The 21,036-nt window shown below is 46.3% G+C and overlaps 1 protein-coding gene across 5 annotated transcripts in view; it reads right to left on the reverse strand.

Annotated features, from left to right (window-relative positions):
- CFAP54 (cilia and flagella associated protein 54) overlaps positions 1-21,036 on the reverse strand; it is a 2,603,731-nt gene that overhangs the window by 1,233,677 nt on the left and 1,349,018 nt on the right. For all 5 annotated transcript variants that reach the window (XR_013608312.1, XR_013608313.1, XM_078677994.1 and 2 more), the window contains exon 38: positions 9,434-9,657. Coding sequence is in view for 3 of the 5 variants with exons in the window: in XM_078677994.1 (XP_078534120.1) it covers positions 9,434-9,657 (224 nt within the window). In the remaining 2 variants the exon portion in view is untranslated. The remainder of the gene's footprint in view (positions 1-9,433; positions 9,658-21,036) is intronic.

A 21,036-nucleotide genomic window follows, 5' to 3' on the forward strand; every position in this document is an offset into this window, starting at 1 on the left:
AGGCGAGCCCGCACTCCTCTAAAATACTTGCAGTTACAGGACACGGCTTGTACCGGCAGATCCACGCCAACACTGACCACGCAGGCTCTTCGTCGACGGGCTGGACACACAGTCTCTGACCGCGCAGGCTCTTCGTCGACGGGCTGGACACACAGTCTCTGACCGCGCAGGCTCTTCGTCGACGGGCTGGACACACAGTCTCTGACCGCGCAGGCTCTTCGTCGATGGGCTGGACACACAGTCTCTGACCACGCAGGGTCTTCGTCGACGGCTAGGAACACTCTCTGACCACGCAGGCTCTTCGTCGACGGCTGGAAACACTCAGAGGCAAAGAACTGGAAACAAGTGAAGTGCTCAGAATCAACATTGACAAGCACCGTTCTGGGATATGGGAGGGGGCTATATAGATTCCGCCCACTTCCCTGATCTCTGGCGCCGCACGGCCTTCTGGTATATGTAGTGCTTCCGTGAGGGACGCCCTACAAGGATTCTCTTTCTCATCATTGCGCCTGCATGCGCGATCGCTACACCGAGGTATGGGCCCTCTGATTAATGCAACACAGCACTTAGCCAGGACATATTCCGATCACGCGCCTGTTCTACTCACTCTCTCCCCCTCGACCTTTGACTTCCCGCGTAGTGCATGGCGGCTGAATGCGCGCATGCTGCTAGATGAGGTCTTCCGAATTGAGCTGGAGGATGAGATCCGAGCCTTTTTTGAGACCAACAAAGGTTCTGTTATCAGTGTGGAAACGATTTGGGAAGCATTCAAAGTCACCATTAGAGGGGTGTGCATATCAAAGGGAGCGGGTGTACTAAAGAGCATCACCTCTACTCTTCAGAGACTAGAGCGGGAGCTACGTGGGCTGGAAGCTCTCCTATCCGGCTGCCCGGATGGGGCTACTCAAAGCAAATTTAGGGAGACACTAACGGAATATATGACAGAAGCGAACAGGGTGGTGCGCTTTCGTGGCAAACATTGGGTGGCACGTCGCTATGGAGAGGGAGAACGCCCTGGCAAGGCGCTTGCTGATGTGATTAGGCAACCGCGCAACTCCAATTACATCATTGACTTAGAACAACATGATGGCGTGAGATGCTGGGATACAGCTAATATCCTGAATGAATTTACCAATCACTACACCACCCTATACACGAGTGTCGGGCAGCGCGATCTGGATTTAGACTCCTACCTAGGAGATGTGGCCGTAGGTTGGATTAGTGACTCAGACCGTGAATTTTTGAGTGCGCCATTTGAGCTCGATGAAGTCCGTGATGCCATTATAGGCATGCAATCAGGCAAGGCCACTGGCCTTGACGGCATCCCTATAGAATTCTATAAAACTTACATTGACCTGATGGCACCTATTCTGCGCAAAGTTTTTGAAGAATCCCTTGAGGTGGGTATCCTTACGCCATCCATGAGAGAAGCGCTTATCATTTCCCTCCTGAAACCTGACAAACCACCCCATATGTGTGGGTCATATCAACCAGTTTCCTTACTTAATAGTAATGCTAAGATATTGGCTAAGCTCATTGCCAGCAGATTGACTTTATTGCTCGACCGCTTAGTGTTGCCGGACCAATCTGGGTTTGTCCCCGGGAGATCCACCTCTCATAATTTACGCACGCTCTTTACTGTCCTGGACACTGCCTCCCCCGACCTCCCCCTGGCGGCGGTCTTTCTTGACGCCACCAAAGCATTTGATTCTGTCGAATGGGACTATCTGTTTGGGGTCATGCAGAGGATGGGCTTCCCCCCCATATTTATTTCTTGGATCAAGCTCCTATATTGCCAGCCAGGCGCCAAGGTGCTGATCAATGGTCAAATGTCCACGTCCTTCCCAATCGCCCGCGGTACCCGGCAGGGTTGTCCCCTGTCGCCTCTTTTATATGCATTGGTCACTGAACCACTGGCGGCTAGACTAAGACAGCGACATAACGATATGGCCCTGAGATGTCACATACGACAAATCCTTGTCTCTATGTACGCCGATGATAATAATAATAATAATAATATGAAATTTATAATGCGCTCGGCTTACCCAGGGGCATCCCGGCGCAACAGACCACAAAAAAAGGAAAAGACTCAGCTAAACACTACCGGGGAAACAGATGGGTCTTAAGCAACTTCCTAAATGATAGGATCTGGGGTTCTAAGCGGATCTTGAGGGGCAGAGAGTTCCAAAGAGAGGCCACCTGCACAGAAAAACGCCTGCCCCCGACCGGGCTCTTCTTACTCTCGCTGACTGCAAAAGATGTTTTTGCTCCGAGCGCAACAGACGAGAGGGTTTGTAGGGACGGGCCATATTTGCGAGAATGGAAGGGCCTTTACCGTGTAAAATTTTATGAGCTGTACAAAGCGCTTTAAATTTCACCCGCTCCTTCACGGGGAGCCAGTGGAGCGCTTTAAGGGCCGGAGCAGCAGACTGCCTTCTGGGGACATCCAAAAGGACTCTCGCAGCTGCATTTTGCACCTGTTGAAGGGTTTTGAAGGTAGCTTCCGGAGCACCGAGAAACAACACATTCCCATAATCGAGCCTGGATAGAATTAGGCCATGAATCAACAATTTCCTTGATGGAGCAGGAAGCAGAGGTAACACCTTTCGGGCTGATCTCAACAAACCAAATCAGACCCCTGCGGTCTTCTTGGCATGAGTCCTGAAGGACAGATCGTCATCCAACCATATTCCCAAGGATTTGATCTCCTTCTTGGGGGATGGTGGGTCGCCAAGAGACCGGGGCCAGCAACTCGCAATGATGGAAGGATTGGAGTTGCCCAGGAGCATCAGCTCGGTCTTACCTCCATTGAGCTTTAAATCAGAGATGGACATCCACCGATAAACATCGGCGAGGCAGTCATGTAATACCTCAGGGTGTGCCGCCAATTGCGTGAGGCCCACCACCAGCTGGGTATCATCAGCATAGCTGATGATCTTCACCCCCGAAGGGGCGACCACTCTTTCAAGTGGAGCCATATAAATATTAAATAAGGTAGGGCTCAGCGATGAGCCCTGCGGGACTCCACATTGAAGAGGGATTGGGGCAGATTGCTCTGACCCTTCCCAGACCTGGTAGAAACGATCCGCAAGAAAGGAACCCAGCCATTTCAAAGCTGTCCCCGAGACACCTGCCTCTGACAGCCGTTGGAGGAGCACCTGATGGTTCACGGTGTCGATGATATTACGCTCTATGTTCACGAACCTGACACCAACCTTAATGTGCTCCTACGGGAATTTGTTATTTTTGGTGGCATATCTGGGGTCCAGATTAATTGGGGAAAATCCTGCCTTTTTCCCCTTACAGCCTCGACGCAACGTTTCTCTCTAGATTATCCCCTTGAATGATGCGATGACGAATTCCGCTATCTGGGGATTGGCATTACCAGAGATAAGGAGGAGCTTCTCCGGACTAATTATGGAGTAGCGCTGTCCCGCATCACCGACAAGATAACTAGTTGGATTAGACTCCCGCTGTCAATGGCTGGACGAGCCTCTTTGATCAAAATGGTCATACTTCCACAACTGCTCTATCTTTTCCTTAACCACTTGGATGCTAAGCATTGTCTGGCACTTCAATGTAATTTCCATTGAAATCAATGGAAACTCCATGACGAGTTACCCTTGTCATTAGCACTGAAGGGGTTAACATCCCCTACCACCCAGGGCGCCATTTCTTCGCGATGTTGAAGACCGAGTTGATTAGGCTGGTTTGGGGAGGAAAACGGTCTCGTTTGCAGTGGTCGATACTCACCAGGCCCTACGCCGCAGATGGGTTTGCTATTCCGGACTTGGAACTGTACTACACTAGCGCACAAGCCCACTATCTATATTATTGGGTGCGGCATCACCAGTTTATGCCCCACATAGCTGCTGAATATTGGCTTGCACACCCGATTCCACTGGAAGGGATGCTTTTTGCTGAAATCTTGCCTGGTGATCGTACTCGGAACACTGTGTATGCCACGGTCACTGCGTGGCGTCGCATAATGACCCTAATGGGAGCAGACTCTCTATATTCCCCTCTCTTACCGCTTGCCTATCACCCTACCATGCCGCTATTACAGGAAAAGATCTTTCATAACTTAAGAAGAGGGCTGTCCTTGCTACTTGGGGTACCCTATACAATAATGGGCAATTCCGAACTCTAGACGACCTCTTTCGTAACTTGACTCACTCTTCATTAGACAGCTTCCTATACCTGCGACTTAGGCATGGAATCCGTGCCCTGAATGAGGATTTCCCAACAGAGCCCCCCATACTTACACCTCTCCACTTACTGCTGCAGCGCGAAACTCCTACAAAGCTAGTATCCTTACTGTACCGCACTATCCAGGAGCACCAGGTGCAGCCCACTCCGCAGGCCCGATCGCGATGGAGTGAAGAACTGGGGGTTGAGATCACTGATGACCAATGGGAGTTTTGTTGTCTCCAAACTGGGTGAATTTCAGCTAGTGGTAGGCGTCGCATTATACACTACAAATATCTTCACAGGATATATTACACGCCAGCCAAAATGCATCAGTTTCTCCTACGTGACATGATACCTGTGACAGATGTCATGCGCCTAACGCAGACATGCTACACTTGGGCTGGAGTTGTCTGACGGTCAATGCCTTCTGGGTGGAAGTTTTTGAGGCTCTACATCAGATGACTGAGGCACGACTTGACGCTACCCCACTAATGGCTCTACTGGGCTATGTCCTGCCTGTACCACTGGCGTCCCGTAAATATATAACATTGGCGTTATTAATGGCTAAGAGACGAGTGGCGGGCCGATGGGGCAGGGGCAGAGCGCCCAAATTTAAGGAATGGCTAGCCGACATGACCTATTGGCAAGAACAGCTGTCCAACTATGCTGAACTGTTGCCTTCTTCCTCTCGACCGCATGACATTTGGTCACCTCTGACAGCATATCTGTCAGCCAGAACAACAGATACTGATGCAGAAAGCCTGGCCGGTTCACTCCCCCCCTTTTTTCGTAAGAGCCCCCCCCCCGTACATGATCCACCGGTACTATAACCATTGCTCAACACACACAGCTGCGGCTGGGCATCAGCGACCTTACGGACTCCCCTGATTAATGTTAGCTACTGAACCCCTGCTCCTGAATGCGCTCTCATGCTGTTGTGCCCCTTCTTTCCCGTGCCCCCACCCTCACTTCCTGTGTGTTCTTCCTTGAATGACCCCACTAGGGTATTGGATTGCAGGCTTTGTTTGTGAGGAGTGCAGTGCATATTTCACCCGCAGACTGTAAATGTAGGATTTTTATTAGTTACCAGTATACTAATGCCTATTACATCATAGTGATCCTTCACTGATTTACTGACGCGGCCGGCCCGAAGTGGTTGTAGACGGCATGCTGTGTATCGTACTGCTTGATACTCTTGATTCTTATGCCTTATCCCAATCAACGGTAGCCGGCCATTCCTGTGGATGTGGGCTAAGAGACCTGTGTTTGTTGTGTAACTTGAAATAAAATTCTTTAAAATAATTTAAAAAAAAGGAGTCTATCCATACACTAAGGAAGACCATCGGGCCATGGGAACAGACATATCTTCAGAAGAAGGATCAATGACATCAAATAAGTACTTCAAGTGATGATAGTTGGGGAACCAGCAGTAACTGACGGGGAAGGACATCAACAGATGGTCCCACTCCCTGGTCAACCTCCAGTTTTGCCACAGATGTATCAGATGCAACCACATATTCCAATGTATCAACAACCCTTACCTCAGCCTTCTTTTTTCAACAGAGGATGGGGCAGAGAAAGAGGAAGAAGAGGAGGCAACAAGACGGTCCAGTGGCAATAATAAGAACCACAGATGCAGTTGAGAAGCCACACCACGACAACATCGTGAAACTAGTGGTTACCTATCAGAAAGGATAATAACCACAGAAGAGGAGGAAACACAGGAAATGGGTTTAGGTTTTGTCCCAACCCCTCAGTTGGACAACTTTCGGCTCCATGGAGAGCTACACCAACTCTTCAGAAAAATCCGCCTCCAAGCATTTTTTGAAGACAAATTCCATACCAATACTGAGGGTTCAGGACGACGCAAACCATCTAGATTCACACCTACTGTGGCAATGGTACCTAGTGAAGTGATCACCTTTGAGAAAGCTGTCCTCAAGGAAGTAGAGGCCCTAAAACATCCCACTGGATTCAACAACCTGCCCGCAAAAGAAAGGAACATCATCCAAAGTCTCACAGAAGATCCAAGAATCATCATTAAACCAGTGGATAAGGGAGGAGCAATAGTATTCATGTCAACATCCTTATATAATGACTATTATGGAATGAGCAATATTATCCCCCTCTTACCACTGATCAAACTACCAGACTCATCACGAAAATCACTGAATCGGTAACTGAAGCAACCACAGATGGCTGGATTACCAGGCACAAGTCAGAGTTTTTTATTAACTCTACACCCCAAACACCATACTTCTACATTCTGCGGAAGATACATAAATGGACCACACCACCACCAGGACGTCCTTCGTCTCAGGCATCAACTCTGTAGTGGAAACACTCAGCAACTTCTGAGACCATTTCTTAAGACCTTTGGTAGCCAAAACAGCCTCATATGTAAAAGACACTACTGATGTCCTTAATCTGCTCCATAATCTGGAATGTCAACAAGAAAATGCATGGAATGAACGATGAAATCCCCTGGCATGAATGTAATATTTGAAAAGAAAATATATAGAAAACCTCTTGTTGATGACTTACAAGTGCACCCATTCCCTACATCAGATACAGGAATAATATGGGTGGGTCCCTCCCGGTTACAGTACTAGGGACCATCGATCGCTTTGGGTATGACACATGTGAGCACATTTGATATTTCCCCCCCCAAGTTCGAAAAATCGGGGAGTAACTTATGAATGATAAGGAGGACCAGGAGTATCTCTGATCCACCAGAATATACACCATGTATTTAATAAGTGTCCCCTGTTTTATTTGAGAACATACGCTTTTTGGGAGTACATACCCACTACATTCCTATTGCACATTATCCCCAGGTTGTACGATAAGAACCCACATTTAGTCAATTCCACTGTACCCATTTGACTATTATGCTAAACACCTGAATGGGAACATTACTATCATCATGCAACACCGTGATCCAAAGAGAGCAGATTTCACGGTATTACCTCTCTGCTTAATACACACATAATCCACACTGAGGTCCCATCACTACTGTGACTGGTGTAGACATAAGAACTTCTAAACCGTTCCAAAATGGCCACCACAGTTTGCCCCGCCAACTGGAGTTCATGCATTCATTCATGCACTACGTTCCGATGTTGGACCCACTTCCAGGTCATGGACCAGGTGGGACTCATTACACCGATGCTGGCACACTGTATTTAACAGCATCCCATTGAAAAAGCACTTCATCTACAAGAAGGCAGGACGATGGGGTAGGTTACGGGGGCAGACGGCGCATGCAACTGTAAGTATGCCAGTTCCACTGAAAGGAGAATGATGCGTAAGTACTTTGAAACAATGCAGTGAGCATCACCGCTCTTCATTTTTGTTTTGCAGGACCTCAATAATCTTGCGGTCCCCTGCCTTGACCTTAGGCACATTATGGCCTATGAGTAGGGGTAAGAAATATGAATACTAAATGGAAATAAGAATAGCAACAACGTTTTTAACCTGTAACAAGGACAATGTTCGTTTTGTGGCTCTATACGTGTAGTTGTTTTTATCAATGTTTTTCATTCACACAGTGATATCACAAGTGACCTAGGACAGTTGGCACTCACCAACAGAAGAGCTGATGTGGTGCTCTGACGACACAGCATGGCACTGCATGATATGACAATATGCAGAAACCAGGCTCGCATTATGTGTGTTTTCCACAATAACTCATTTTAAAAACAATCATTGTTTGGATGTTTCAAGTTTTCTTTTTCTCCACACTTCTTTTTTTATCTCTTCTAGGTTGATTTATGGATACCTATTGGGGTGAGCATACTATAGATACTAAGGATCTAATGCGTTATAACCAGGGATTACATAAAACTATACTTTAAATACCCACCCTGAACTAGGGTATGGGAACACTTTTTTTGATCCTGAAGAAATGCTAAGGATCCTGTATTGAACCAACATAGAGTGAAACAAGTCGACCTGAGTACTGAAACATCGACGGTTTAATTCATTACACTCATTGAGTAGTGATGCTTCCTAGCTCAGTGCACACTACCCTGACTTTGTTTTTAACCTTACCAAAGGAACTTTAAATAAAGTTTAATTTAATTTCCTTGAGGTAATTTTTAGATCACACTCTCGAACCCTAATATTGAGCTCAGCACACCTGCATACACCATCACCGCTGATACAGCATTGCAGCGCCAGCCCCACAAGGAGCAAATGCCCGATGAGGAAGCATGACACCCACATGGGTGTGTGAGGGCAACACTTCCAAATAAGAAATATCCCCCCCCCCCAGAACGATGGATTCCAACCATTTACTTCTTTTTTCCTTTCTAGCTCTTTTCACTAAGGAACAAGTACCCACATTGATTACACATATTATCCTGAAATATTACATTATCACTGAAACATATCAGCTATTTTTATGAATACTGTCCAGAACAATTCAGCCCGTATTAGCAATGCCTACCCAAACTAGATTGCTTCTGTAATGACACAAAAACACAAATAAAAAACGAAAATCTCTGGACAACACATTTTTTAGAGAGGTATATCAAGGGGCAAGGACTAAGAGGCTTACTCTGAAAGCTCTTGTGGTATATATTGTCATTGATAAAATAATACATAAACTGAAGATGTTGATTGGTGCCAAGCTCCATATACTATGACTTTAAGATGGGGGTGTTGCCAAGTTCATCCAATGCAACAAATGTGGATTAGGCTAGCCATATAAATGCAAGGGAGTACTTTCACCTGAACAGAGTTGGACTGGCCTTTATGGCAACCAGCCGTGTCTGATAGTATGGTTGGAAAAGTCAGCATTTGGAGCTTCTTTTATTCTCTTATGGGCTTGTTTTGCTGTTGATTGCCCTAATATTACCACAAGCAATGCCGGCAGCAAGCAGAAATACATTTGTTCCCAGATACCTTACAAAACACCTTGAGAGTGTCTTTACAAGTTCAAAATGGCCGTAATTTGCAAATGTGTGCCACTTTGTTAGCTATCTGGTGACGGTGCCTATTTTCTACCCCAGTCAGACCCTGACTGAGAATCAGTTCCAGAGTACCCACTATGGGGCATGATTTTCACCTCCTTGACTTGCAGGAAAAGCCTTACGTTTCAAACAAAATATTCTTAACCCACAATATTTTTACCCACCAAGGAACACCAGACTCAACAGTCCATATTAAACATCTACATCATTTAATGTTGCATCTTTTGAAACAAGATGTCATGCTCATTTTTTTAATTTATACTTACTGTGTAATTATGTTAAACTGCATTGCAATGTATACCAATGTTTCCCATTTCTTCATGTGATAAAGGACTTCAATAGTTCGCAGTACAATATCAGATACGAACCGCAAATCAGCAATATTTATGTCATCAAAGGGATATTCAAAAGTAAGACTTGAACCACCATCATCATCGGCAATGCTTCCCACAGAGCTTGGCACACTGAACTCCCCTGCAGCATCAGTCACCTACAAAAAGCAAGCAGATATATCAGTATCAATAACACAAAATTTAATTTCAATATCTATAAAAGTAAAACCTCTGCGAGCGACAAAAAAAGAAAATAATTAAAATAGTTTAAATTTGGATGCTCATTGATTAATCTTTGCCCTTAAGTGAGCTCTTTTGGCTTTGAGGGAGTGGAGTGGAGTGGAGTGGCATTGTGTAGCATGGAATCCAGTGGCACTGGAAGGCTTGGAGTGGTATTGTGTGATGTGGAGTGGCATTGTGTGGAGTGGAGTGCCCCTGTGTGGCATGGAGTAGCACTGTGTGGAGTTTCGTGGAGTGGCATTGTGAGGAATGGAGTGGCATTGTGTGGCATGGAGTGGAGGGGCATTGAGAAGAGTAACATTCTTTGGTGTAGAGTGTGGTGTATTAGACCTGTCAGCCTTAGGTTGGTCTTACTCTAAACATTTTGCCTTCCTCCTCCAGTTTTGCAGATCTCGTTTTTGCTGGCCTTAGGACGTCCAATACCTTACCACTGCTAACCAGTGTTAAGGTGCATGTGCTCACTCCTTCAAACATGGTAACATTGGCTTATCCCACAACTGGCACACTTAACTTACTTATAAGTACCTAGTAGAGTGGTACTACATATACCCAGGGCTTTTAAATTAAATGCTACATGTGGGCCCCCAACACTTAATGTGCCACCCCCTTAGGTATCCCTTTAAACATGTCTCAGGCCTGGCAATGTAGTTTGTGTGAGCAGTTTTTAACTGCCATTTCGACCTTGCAAAATAACCTTTTTTGCCAGGCCCAAACCTTCCTTTTTTAATACATTTACAGCTAGATTCATCATTGAAAAATGGGTTCGCAAAGGGCCAGATTCTGAGAATCTGGCCCTTTGCGAGCGCAATTTTTGCATTTGGGATTCAACATCCCAAATGCAAAAATCGCTAATTGCGAAATCGCATATTTGCGAGGAATTGCATTTAAGGAATCTCTATTTGAGATTCCTTAAATGCAATTCATTAACCATTTATTATTTGCAAATTCGCTATTTCTGGCCGCTATTTACCGCGAATTCTGACTTCGTGGTAAATAGCGAAAACTTAGAAAAATGCACTTTAGTGCATTTTTCTAAGTGGTATGTTACACACACACATGTCCTTTGGACATGTGTGTGCGCAACATCAGGCTAAATTTACATTTCAGGGGTGCGACAGGGTGTCCTTTGGACGCCCCTGGCACCCTTGAAATCGCATCCTTATTTGCGATTAGCAAATAGCTAATCGCAAATAAGGAATGACTCCCCATTCATTCCTATGGGCCTTTGGGCCCATAGGAATGAATGGGGAGTCATTCCTTATTTGCGATTAGCCATTTGCTAATCGCAAATAAGGAAGCTGTAGAAATCGCAATTAAAATTGCGATTTCTACATGAATCCCGTTTTGCAAGTCCTTAATAGCGATTCCTTAATAATCGCTATTAAGGACTCGCAAAACGGGACAATGATGAATCTAGGTGATAGTTCAGCCCTAGAATAGGCCCTAAATAGCCCACAGGGCAGGGTGCAATGTACTTACAAAGTGGGACATGTAACTTTAAATTTTACATGTCCTGGTAGTGGAAAACTCTTAAAGTTGTTTTTAACTACTGCAAGGCCTACCACTCCCATAGCATCAAACATGAGTTACCTTATTCCATCTAATATGCTGTAATTCACAAATGGGAGCAAGTAACTAAATCATGTTTGGTGTCTTTGGAATTATAATGAACAATCCTAACTTATGGCAAAGTCAGATTTTAAATTGTAAATTTGAAAATTCTACTTCTAGAAAGTTGGCCCTTTGTGGCCATTTAGTGCCTGTAGTCTGTAGCCTGTCCCTTGGTCACATGACTTGGTGCAGCTGACAGTTGGGCATTGTGTACACCCCCAAGACAGCCACACACAATAGAGAACTTAGGTGTGTCTGGATGGGTCATAACTGACAGGATGAGAGGGCGGAGCTGAGCACAGGCCTTATTACACTTGAAGAGGCTGTGTCCTGTCCCAACACAAAGGGCTGCATACCCCCTGTGGTTAGTCTGGAGTCAGGGAAGGCAGGATAACTAGGGACTTCAAGGAAAACCTCTAATAGCTATTCCCCCACTTCAAAGGTACAACTGGGTATACATACTGGACCTCCGACAGCAAGTGTTTAGTACACTTCTAGACCTGCGGATACTCTACCAGGAAGAAGGACTGCTATGCTGCTGAAGGACTGCCATTCTGCTGGATTGCTGCCCTGCTGGACTACTGCCTTTCTGAACTGCTGCCGTGTTGTGCTGACCTGATGCCTTCTTGCCTGGGAGGGAAGAAATTACCTGGATCCTTTGAACCCAGAATCACAGAGTGACTGCAAGGGCCAGTTGGTTGGCTTCCTGAACTGCAGCCCAGGTACACAACAGGCTTTCAACAACCTTTCACCTGCAGCTGGACTCTGCCATCTGTGAGTCTACCATGCCAAGTGATGCCACCTCAGTCGCAGCCCCTTGAAAGTGGGTTTAAGGTGCTCTGCAGCCTCTGTGGATGAAGTGGAACGGATGCATCTCCTCTGCTGTGCCGAACAACCCTGAGCAGAACTGCTGCATCGCTGCTGTTGCATGGATCAGGACTGCCATAAAAAACCGCATCGCAGCCCATCATCGCATTGGAACTTCCTCTGCGCAACTCATCATCGGTGCAGGCCTTCGGATCCATTATCTACTGCAACTTCCACAATGATGTCAGACTCCGCATCACAGCCCCTTAGAACCGATGCATCGCCCTACTGCGCGACGCATCTTAGACAGCAGAATTTGCATCGCAAGCCATTGTCGACAGGGTCTTTGATAACTCTGCAAAACTTCGCACCGCTGCCTCGCTTCGTCTCGGAACCGATGTGTTGCTTCAGCTGCGCAATGCATTTCGACGGCAATCCTCACAACGCAAAAACAACTTGATTTAAGGTACCATGTTAGCAGTCCAAACTTGGCCCCTGTAATCGGCCCATGCTCCATCGCATTTGCCCAAGCTTGTGTCTTGATTTTGTCCCAGTCCGGTGTGACCAGATATCCAGAGTTTACAATATATGCCTTTTGGTTCTATTTTTACTAACTGGGTTTTTGTTGTTTTTGCCTAGTTTTATTCATTAAAAATTACAATAAAATTCTAAACTGGTGTAGGATCCTTTTGGTGGGTGTTTTCACTGTGATACTTTTTGAAGTGCTGCACAAATACTTTACACATTACCATTGAGTTAAGCCTTACTGCTCTATGCCAAGCTGCCCAAGAGGTTGAGCACAGGTTAATTTAGGGTTTACTTGTGACTTCACCCTGAAAAGAACTGTGGCTGCTATGCAAAAATTATGGAACCCCCTCTGGATGAATTTCTTTTTTAAGGTCAGGGAAAAGATGGGAGAAGACAACAAACCCTGTAAAGTAACTCCCTCGTAACCTATCTATTGTATCATAGGGTTCAAACATGGGCTCCAAGGAAAACCAAAATTCAAAAACATATACATTTTACTTTTTGACTTTCTGTTTTTCATTAATACTCTTTTTTATCATCATTGTTTTCAACATAAAACTTTGTCAAAGATAAATATTTATAATATCTTCAACAATCTACAATACAAAATTTGTTTTCCACATTACAATCTATTCGCTCCCGGGTAGAGAACTAACACAACCATCCCACTCATTCACGTATACATATCTTTTATACTACATACATATCCCATTCACAGCTCAATATATCTGTACAAGTTAACACGTTTAATTGGTTTTAGTCTCTGTGACCCTGTTCAGGGCTACTACTTTCAGTAGGATTTTAAAAGGACTCGGTCAAGAACTGTGGTTGCACCATGAGAAGGGTTTCATCACACTCAATCAGTAACCAGGTTTCTCACAGTGGTCTTTCCCAACACCTTTTGGTTCTTTTTACCTTCAATTCGTGCTGAGATTCTGTTGGCCTTAGGACTCTTTGCACTATACCACTGCGAACCAGTGCTAAAGTTATTGTGCTCACTTCCCTAAACATGGTAAAATTACATCTAATTGTCATATTTAATTTGTTCATACGTCCCTTGTAGAGTGGTATACCATATACTCATGGCTGCCTGTAAATGAAATGCTACAAATGGGTCTGCAGCACTTATTGTGCTCCCGACTTAAGTAGTCCCTTTAAACATGTCCCAGGCCTCCCGTTGTAGCCTGAATGAAGTTTTAACCTTAAAATTTTACTGGGCAATATAACTCCCTTTGCAAACCTCAAAATCTACTTTTATTGCATATAAGCCCCCCCCCCCTAAGTTAGACTCTAGGCAACCCATAGGATCGCAGATCTCCTGAAAGAGTGAGACCTGCCTTGCCCATGGACTTTCTGTTATTGAATAATATGGAGCACACTGCATGGAAGGAAGTGGAGCTTAGGTCAGACCTGGAAAGGAAGGTGTTGCCTCAGTGGTCTCAAGTCAGGAAAAATGGTCTAGACAGCTGACAATAAAAGGAAGGGCAGGATGCGCAGGAAACCAGCCCCTGAAACGCCCATGGTACAGGTGGATGGGGCAGCAGAGGAGGGAAGCCACAGAATCTACCAGGTAGGACATTGCCTTCCTTGGTGACCTGCCTGAACTAGCTGAATGGCAAGTAGAGGGCAGGTCCATGACGGAGGAGTTCTGTAAAGCACAGAAGGAGTGCCCAATCCTGGAGCACGTGAGGAATCAGGCAAAAGCCAGGCAGTTGGTGATAGCACTGGAGATCACCTCATTAACTGGGAGAATGTCCTCCTTCTGTATTGTGAGCCTAAGGAACCTGTGCATGGGGCAACACTTTGTTTGAAGTCCCCCAATGCTACAGGGCCTTCCTACAGGGGCTGGCTCTAGATATTCACTTTGCAGGACATCTAGAGCAGGACAAGACTGTTGTCCAACTTGTCTCCCACTTCTATTTGCCCGAGAATAAGATATCCTCAGATACATTCTGCAGGATTTGTCTCACCTGCCAGGCCAGCAGGAAGAGACGGAAAAAGCTGAAGGCTCCCCTGAATCACTTAATTCACCAAGGAGCCTGAGGGGTACTATATAAGCCAGGCCAGCCCCCCACTCACTGAAGCAAAACACAATGAAGACCTGGTCTATTCACTAGAACAGATCCAAGCGGACCTAGTATTTATCAGTAGCTGTCACGACTTTGTGTGCTGCATGGGCAGTGAATCCTACACTGGCTACCTCTTTAGGTCCCTGTTCTATTTGTAAAAATGTTCCCTGTTAGTGCAACCAAGTGCTAAGTGTAATCACTACAGTTCTAATTGTACACATAAATGACAATAAAGTGCAGAAAGTGCAAAAATAATGTGCAATGGTACGGGGTGCCTCACGGAAGTAACACCATGGGAGTCCACTGGTTGGTTCTCACCAGTGGACTCAGGTTCTCATCATCAGCACACCCGTTCCTTAAAGAAACACAAAAAAGTAAAGAAAATATATACAATAATAATGGTGAAGTGCACGTGTGGTGAGTGTGCAGTACAACCAGTCGTGACTGTACTGGTTATGAGCACTAAAGTAGTACTCTAAGTGCTAAAAAATGGACCCCATAAAGTGTATCCTAACATTTAGGAACCACTTTATTGTTTAAAAACGAGCTATTACCAACACTAGCTTATGACCTTTATTCTACGCTGTGGGTTTGCTCACATTAAAAGGACACTCTGTTGCCTCTTTTCGTCATAGCCAACTTGTTTCATTGCCTGTTGATTTTGAGGCAATTGCTTCAGGGCATGGGTCAGTACCACCACTCTACTTTCCTTTCATAGATAAGTGTATTCCTAGGGAACAAATTAAAAATACAGACACCACATAATGAGCAACACACAGGCACAACTCCTACGGAACAGATAACTTCTCTGAACCATTGGCCTCTCGACCAAGCCCCCCATAGTTACTGCTTCGGTGCTCAGACTGATCATACCGGTGACCTCCTTTTTTTTGTTTTGTCACTTTAACGATTATGTCCCCTGCTACTGTTGTTATCCTGCGGGTGAAAGACATTTGAATTCCCCTCATATATTGATGTGCTAGCTCTGCTGTAACTTGCATTGGCGTCACCCTTTCTTTGACCTATGTATTAAAAACTATCTAAAAAGACTTTTTGGACGAATGTTTGCATTCTGCAGTTCAACCAATGTAATGTACCTGTAGCAGTCTCTACCCGTATGTATAATTACTGTGTGTTTAAAACAATCTTAGCACAATCACTGTTTTCACCGAGTGCCCCGTTCAACAACCAGACCTACGTTTGCGATTTCCGATCAGAATCGCAGCATGGGTCAAAGTTATGGGTAGTAATGCGCCCGTTTACCCTAAGTGGCTTTACGATCTCAAACCTCATCAGCGCTGGCTGGCCTCGCCCCCGCTCCTTACCCGGGAAATGCTGATGTCGATCTGTTACTCGTCCACGCCTTCGGACTGAGTAACTGCATTATTTGAGGGCACCTAGGCGTGGGATTGATTTCTGTCGACGCCAAGACAATCATCACGGACATAGTGGTACAATATCCGGGGAGCACACATGACTCCTTCATATTCCGGCACAGCGGCATGCACACACGACTGGCCAGGGGAGATTTTGGCGAAGGACACCTATTAGGTAAGTACACATGCCCCCAAATAGTACACTGTGATCATGTATCTGCGCAGAACAGACACTCACCCTGTGCTCCTTTCCTTCAGGTGACAGCGCATACGGTCTCCGTGAGTACCTCCTCACCCCATACCTCAACCCTGCCACACCACAGCAACGGCGTTACAATGCTGCACAAGAAATTGCATTGAGAGGACATTTGGCCTTTTGAAGAGCCGTTTCCGCATACTTCACAAGACTGGTGGGGCCATCAAATACACGCCTGAGGTCTGCTGCCCGATCGTGGCTGTGTGTGCAATACTCCACAACATTGCTACCAAGCGCAGGATACCAGTGGAGATATCTGGCAGTGAGTCGGAAAGGGACAACCGCCCACCTCCACATGTGCGTCATGCACGTGGGGAAAATCCTGCTGAAGGACACAGGCGCCGCAACCACATCACTATTAACTGTTTCTAGTGCACCCATTCCCCTCACACAACACTGCACTCATGCATGACAAATGTAATAATGACATGAGTTGGAGTTAAGTGAGACCATACATTTTTATTGTTAAAGCACAATAATGTGGCCTTTGATTTCCTTGGTGTCACATGAGGACAGTATTGCTTCATACCTCCCCATGCAGGGGTAGAGGGCTTGCTTAGGTGTCCAGCATGGCCCTACACACAGTGTTCAGAATGTCACTAGCGCCTACGTACAGACGCACGAGTCGTCTCTCAGGGTCCTGAGGGACGGTGTTGGCCCGAGATCCTGCTGTGGGCCTGCTGCTGCGGCGGCATTCGGGCACCGGCGGCAAGGACATGCTGCTGTTGGTGGACGCAACCTCGCTGACATCGTCACCCCCCCCGGTTCACCATGGGCAGTGGGCTGCATGCGGAGCACTGCTGCTGTCAGCTGTTCCAGTGACCTAGCCACATCCAGGCAACAATGTACCATTTGTCCCTGCATGGCAAGTGATCGGCGGGATAGTTGTGAGGTAGCATTGCCTACTACGTGGTTTGACCTGGTGTAGGCCGACAGGCGGGCCAGTAGTTGGCGGTGGCGGCGGCGGGTCATGTCCTGCTGGGCTACCAGCAGCTGACTATTTTCACGGACAGCTGCGGTCATCTGTCCGACATTGTTGGCAGTCTTCTGCAGCTGAAGATTTATCGCTGCCAGGTGATGCGCCTGTGTTTGGTGTACCACCAGCATGCAGCGTTCAATGGCCAGGCCAGGATCAGGTAGATGGAGTGCCATGCCCGTGCCTGTTGAGGCTTGACGCTGCTGGCACCTCAGTCCGCTGGACTGGGATCTTGCTCCGGCGGTGCGCCTCGTCTGCCTCCTAGTCGCTGGTGGTGTGGCCTGTACAACTGCCGTGGGTGTCTGTTGGGGCGGTGGCTGGACACCTGTGGCTGCAGGGGTGGCCCTGTCCACACAGGGGGGTGGTGGTGGAATCACTGCAGGTGGCTGGGATGGACCTGGTTGCTGGTCAGATTGGCCCTCACCCTCAGTGTCCTCCGGTAACTCCTCGATATGCAGGGCCTCGCTGTCAGTGCTGGGTTGGTTGGCAGCACCTGTGATGTGAAAGGGTGCATGATTAATGATATGTATCTTGCACATGAGATGTTTCTACATGCATGCAGGCTTGCTTTCCCTAACTGGCTTTTGGAATGACTTTGATTTGACAGGTCTGGCTGTGTTGGGATATCTGGGGATTTATGATTACACTACAACTACCACAATGCATTGGGGCATTTCAGGTGTGCATGGCCTGCATTACTGGGGATGTCATATTGCTAGCACAGGAGTCATGGGCATTGTTAGGGGAGGAGGTCGCAGTCGCATGGCACTTACCTTGTGATTGTTTGCTGGGTCGGGACGAGTCCAACTGAGTTACACCGACGCAGGCTTCTGGTGTGAGGGTGTCCTCGACATGGTCCTCCAATGGTGTGTTGGGTGTGGCAATCGGTCCCCTCCGCCGGTGGCAACTTGCTCCCCAAGCGTCTCCGCAATGTGCTCCGTTGTACGACCTCTCAGGTCGTACCAGCGCTTCTTTAAGTCGTCGATTGACCGCTGGGTCACCCCGACTGCATTCACTTTTGCGCTGATGCGCAGCCAGATCCGGCGCTTGTCTGCCTCTGGCACCCTCCGGTAGTCCTTGCCGAAGAGGCGTCCATGGTCATTGCAGATCCCCTCTATGAGGTGCTCAAGTTCTTGTTCTCAGAACTTAATTTTTCTCTTCCTGCCTTGCCCACTGCTCCCTGCTGCTTCCTGGGACATGTTGGTGGTATGTGCCCTGCTGGGGTGCTGCAAAATCACTGTAGTTGAGCTCTTCACAATGCTGCTTCCACTGGCTGGCTCAGTGATCTGTTTGTGGGAGGGAAAAGCCTACTTCCTGGTTGTGATGTCATCAATGGGCTCGAAATGCGACTTCCCGTTTTTGCCATTTCGCAGTTAGCGAGATCGCAAATTGCGATTTCGCTAATTGCGAGATCGCAATTTCAACATGGGAAACGGGCGAATCTGCGAATTTTACGCGATTGTGGCACAATCGCAATCGGTAATTGCGGCCGATTGCGATTTGCTTTTTTCTATCGCTTTTCTTCATGAATGCCATTCTGCGATTTTCAAATTGCGATTCGCTATTTTTCGCAATTTTAAATTTGCAGAACGGCACTTTGATGAATCTATGTGTATATTCCCTTTACGTGTACCTCGATTGACTTGTAGGTTTTAATTCTTATATGGAGTTGTCTAAACAGCTTGGTGTCGACATGTATTGAAACGTATGGTTTGATTTCAGACATCTATATTTAGGCTAACCTTCCATAGTGTGTTTTTGTTTATTTAAATAAATTTAAATACATTTTTCCTGAGGTGGAATTAATAGTATGTTGATAAATATACCCCACCCAAGTGGAGAGCAAAACAACTGGAGTTCTTTTACACACTGATGCAGTGTCCTGGCTAATACCACCGTGAGCAATACCCCTACACAGTACATTATTCATGTCCCATCAGGTTAGTGTACAGTATATAGACCTGAGGTTCACTGGGAGCATCATGTAGGTGTATTCTGTGGGCAAATTGGTGGATTACTTATAGCCTTATAGTGATTGTTATTATGAGCCAATGCGATTCCAATCAATGGAATCATTGAGTCCCCTCTTGGTAAATCCAGCGTGCTTCTTTGTTGGCCAATCTTAATTCCATGTTGAACTTGTCACCAGTCACTTTTTCTAATATTGTCCATTTAAAGATCTTATGGTGATGATTCTGTTGTGCAAAGTGCTGGACCAATTTGGTCGTGAGTTTCTTTGCTTTTAGGGTGCTGAGGTGTTCCTTCATTCTGACTTTCACCTTGCGTGTGGTAAGACCGATGTAATGAAGTTGGCAAGGGCATGTAAGTTTATATACAACATTGGCTGTATTGCAGTTGCTAAGGCTGTTTAGATGCCAGATCTTCCCATCGGTCAATGTGACATGTTTCATTGGTTCCGTTAATTCACACACCGAACAACCTCCACAAGGATAGTGCCCACTGGGTCGTCCTTTATCTCTAGTGTTAGTAATAGGGCAAGTGTGTACCAATTTATCATGCAGATTAAAGGAACACTTAAAGGCAAATCTTGGCGGTGGCATCTTCATGTTCGCAGTGCTCAAGATGTGCCAGTGTTTCCTGATTATCCCCCTGATTTTGGTCGACAATGGGTCATAGGTGGTAACTACAGGTATACACTGGCTCATATCACGTTTGTTCCTTTCGAGGAGAGCTGACCTGGGAGTCTTAAGTGCTCTTTTTCTGGCCTGTCTGATTACCCTAGGAGGGTAAGCCCTCTGTTCCAATTTGGATGATAATTCTTCAGATTGTTCTACAAATCTTTCCACCTGGGAGCAATTCCTACGGTAATGCAGGAACTGCCCCACCGGCAGGTTATCACGCAGAGCACGGGGGTGGAATGATTTGTAGTGAAGCAATGAGTTTTTATCCGTGGGCTTCTGATGGACAGTCGTCATGATCTTTTTATCTTTCATGTAAATGTCCAAGTCCAGGTAGACCCCCATGTTATTACTGTAGGTCCACGTGAATTTAAGACATGGATCCAAGTTGTTCAGCCAGTTAAGGAACTTCAAGAGTTTGTCTTCAGAGCCACTCCAAATGCATAAAATGTCATCTATGAACCTCTTCCAGAGGCCTATATTGGCATGGAAGGGGTTCATAGCATTTTGGACAAAGTTGGTCTTAAATTGCCCCACATAGATTCAGGCAAGACTTGGGGCAAACGTTGCCCCCATCGAAGTGCCCGACACCTGTAGATAGAGTTGTCTTTATATGCAAAAAAGTTCCTGGTCAATGCTAACTCCGTGCACTGCAAAACAAATGTTTGAGGGACATCATAAAACCATTCATATTCCCCCAGTGCCTGCGCTGCTGCCACCAGCATGGCTTCCTGAGGGATGCTGGTGTATAATGATTCGACATCGATCGTGACAAGGAATTGCTAGTTCGGGTCAAAATCCATGGTGTCCAAGATATTCAAAATATCCGTGGTATTTTGGACAAATGAGGACTGTGAAATGACACACTCCCTTAGGAAAAAATCAGAAAATTGGGACAACAGCTCAAGTAGTGATTGAATGCCCGAAACTATCGGGTGCCCCAGCGGGGGCCGTTGTACCTTATGAATTTTTGTCACCACATAGAAAGCTGGTACCCGCTGCTTAGTATTAATGAGAAAATCTGCTTCTTTACTT

The sequence above is a fragment of the Lissotriton helveticus genome, chromosome 1_1 (genome assembly GCF_964261635.1).
Source record: "Lissotriton helveticus chromosome 1_1, aLisHel1.1, whole genome shotgun sequence".
Lineage (NCBI taxonomy): Eukaryota > Metazoa > Chordata > Amphibia > Caudata > Salamandridae > Lissotriton > Lissotriton helveticus.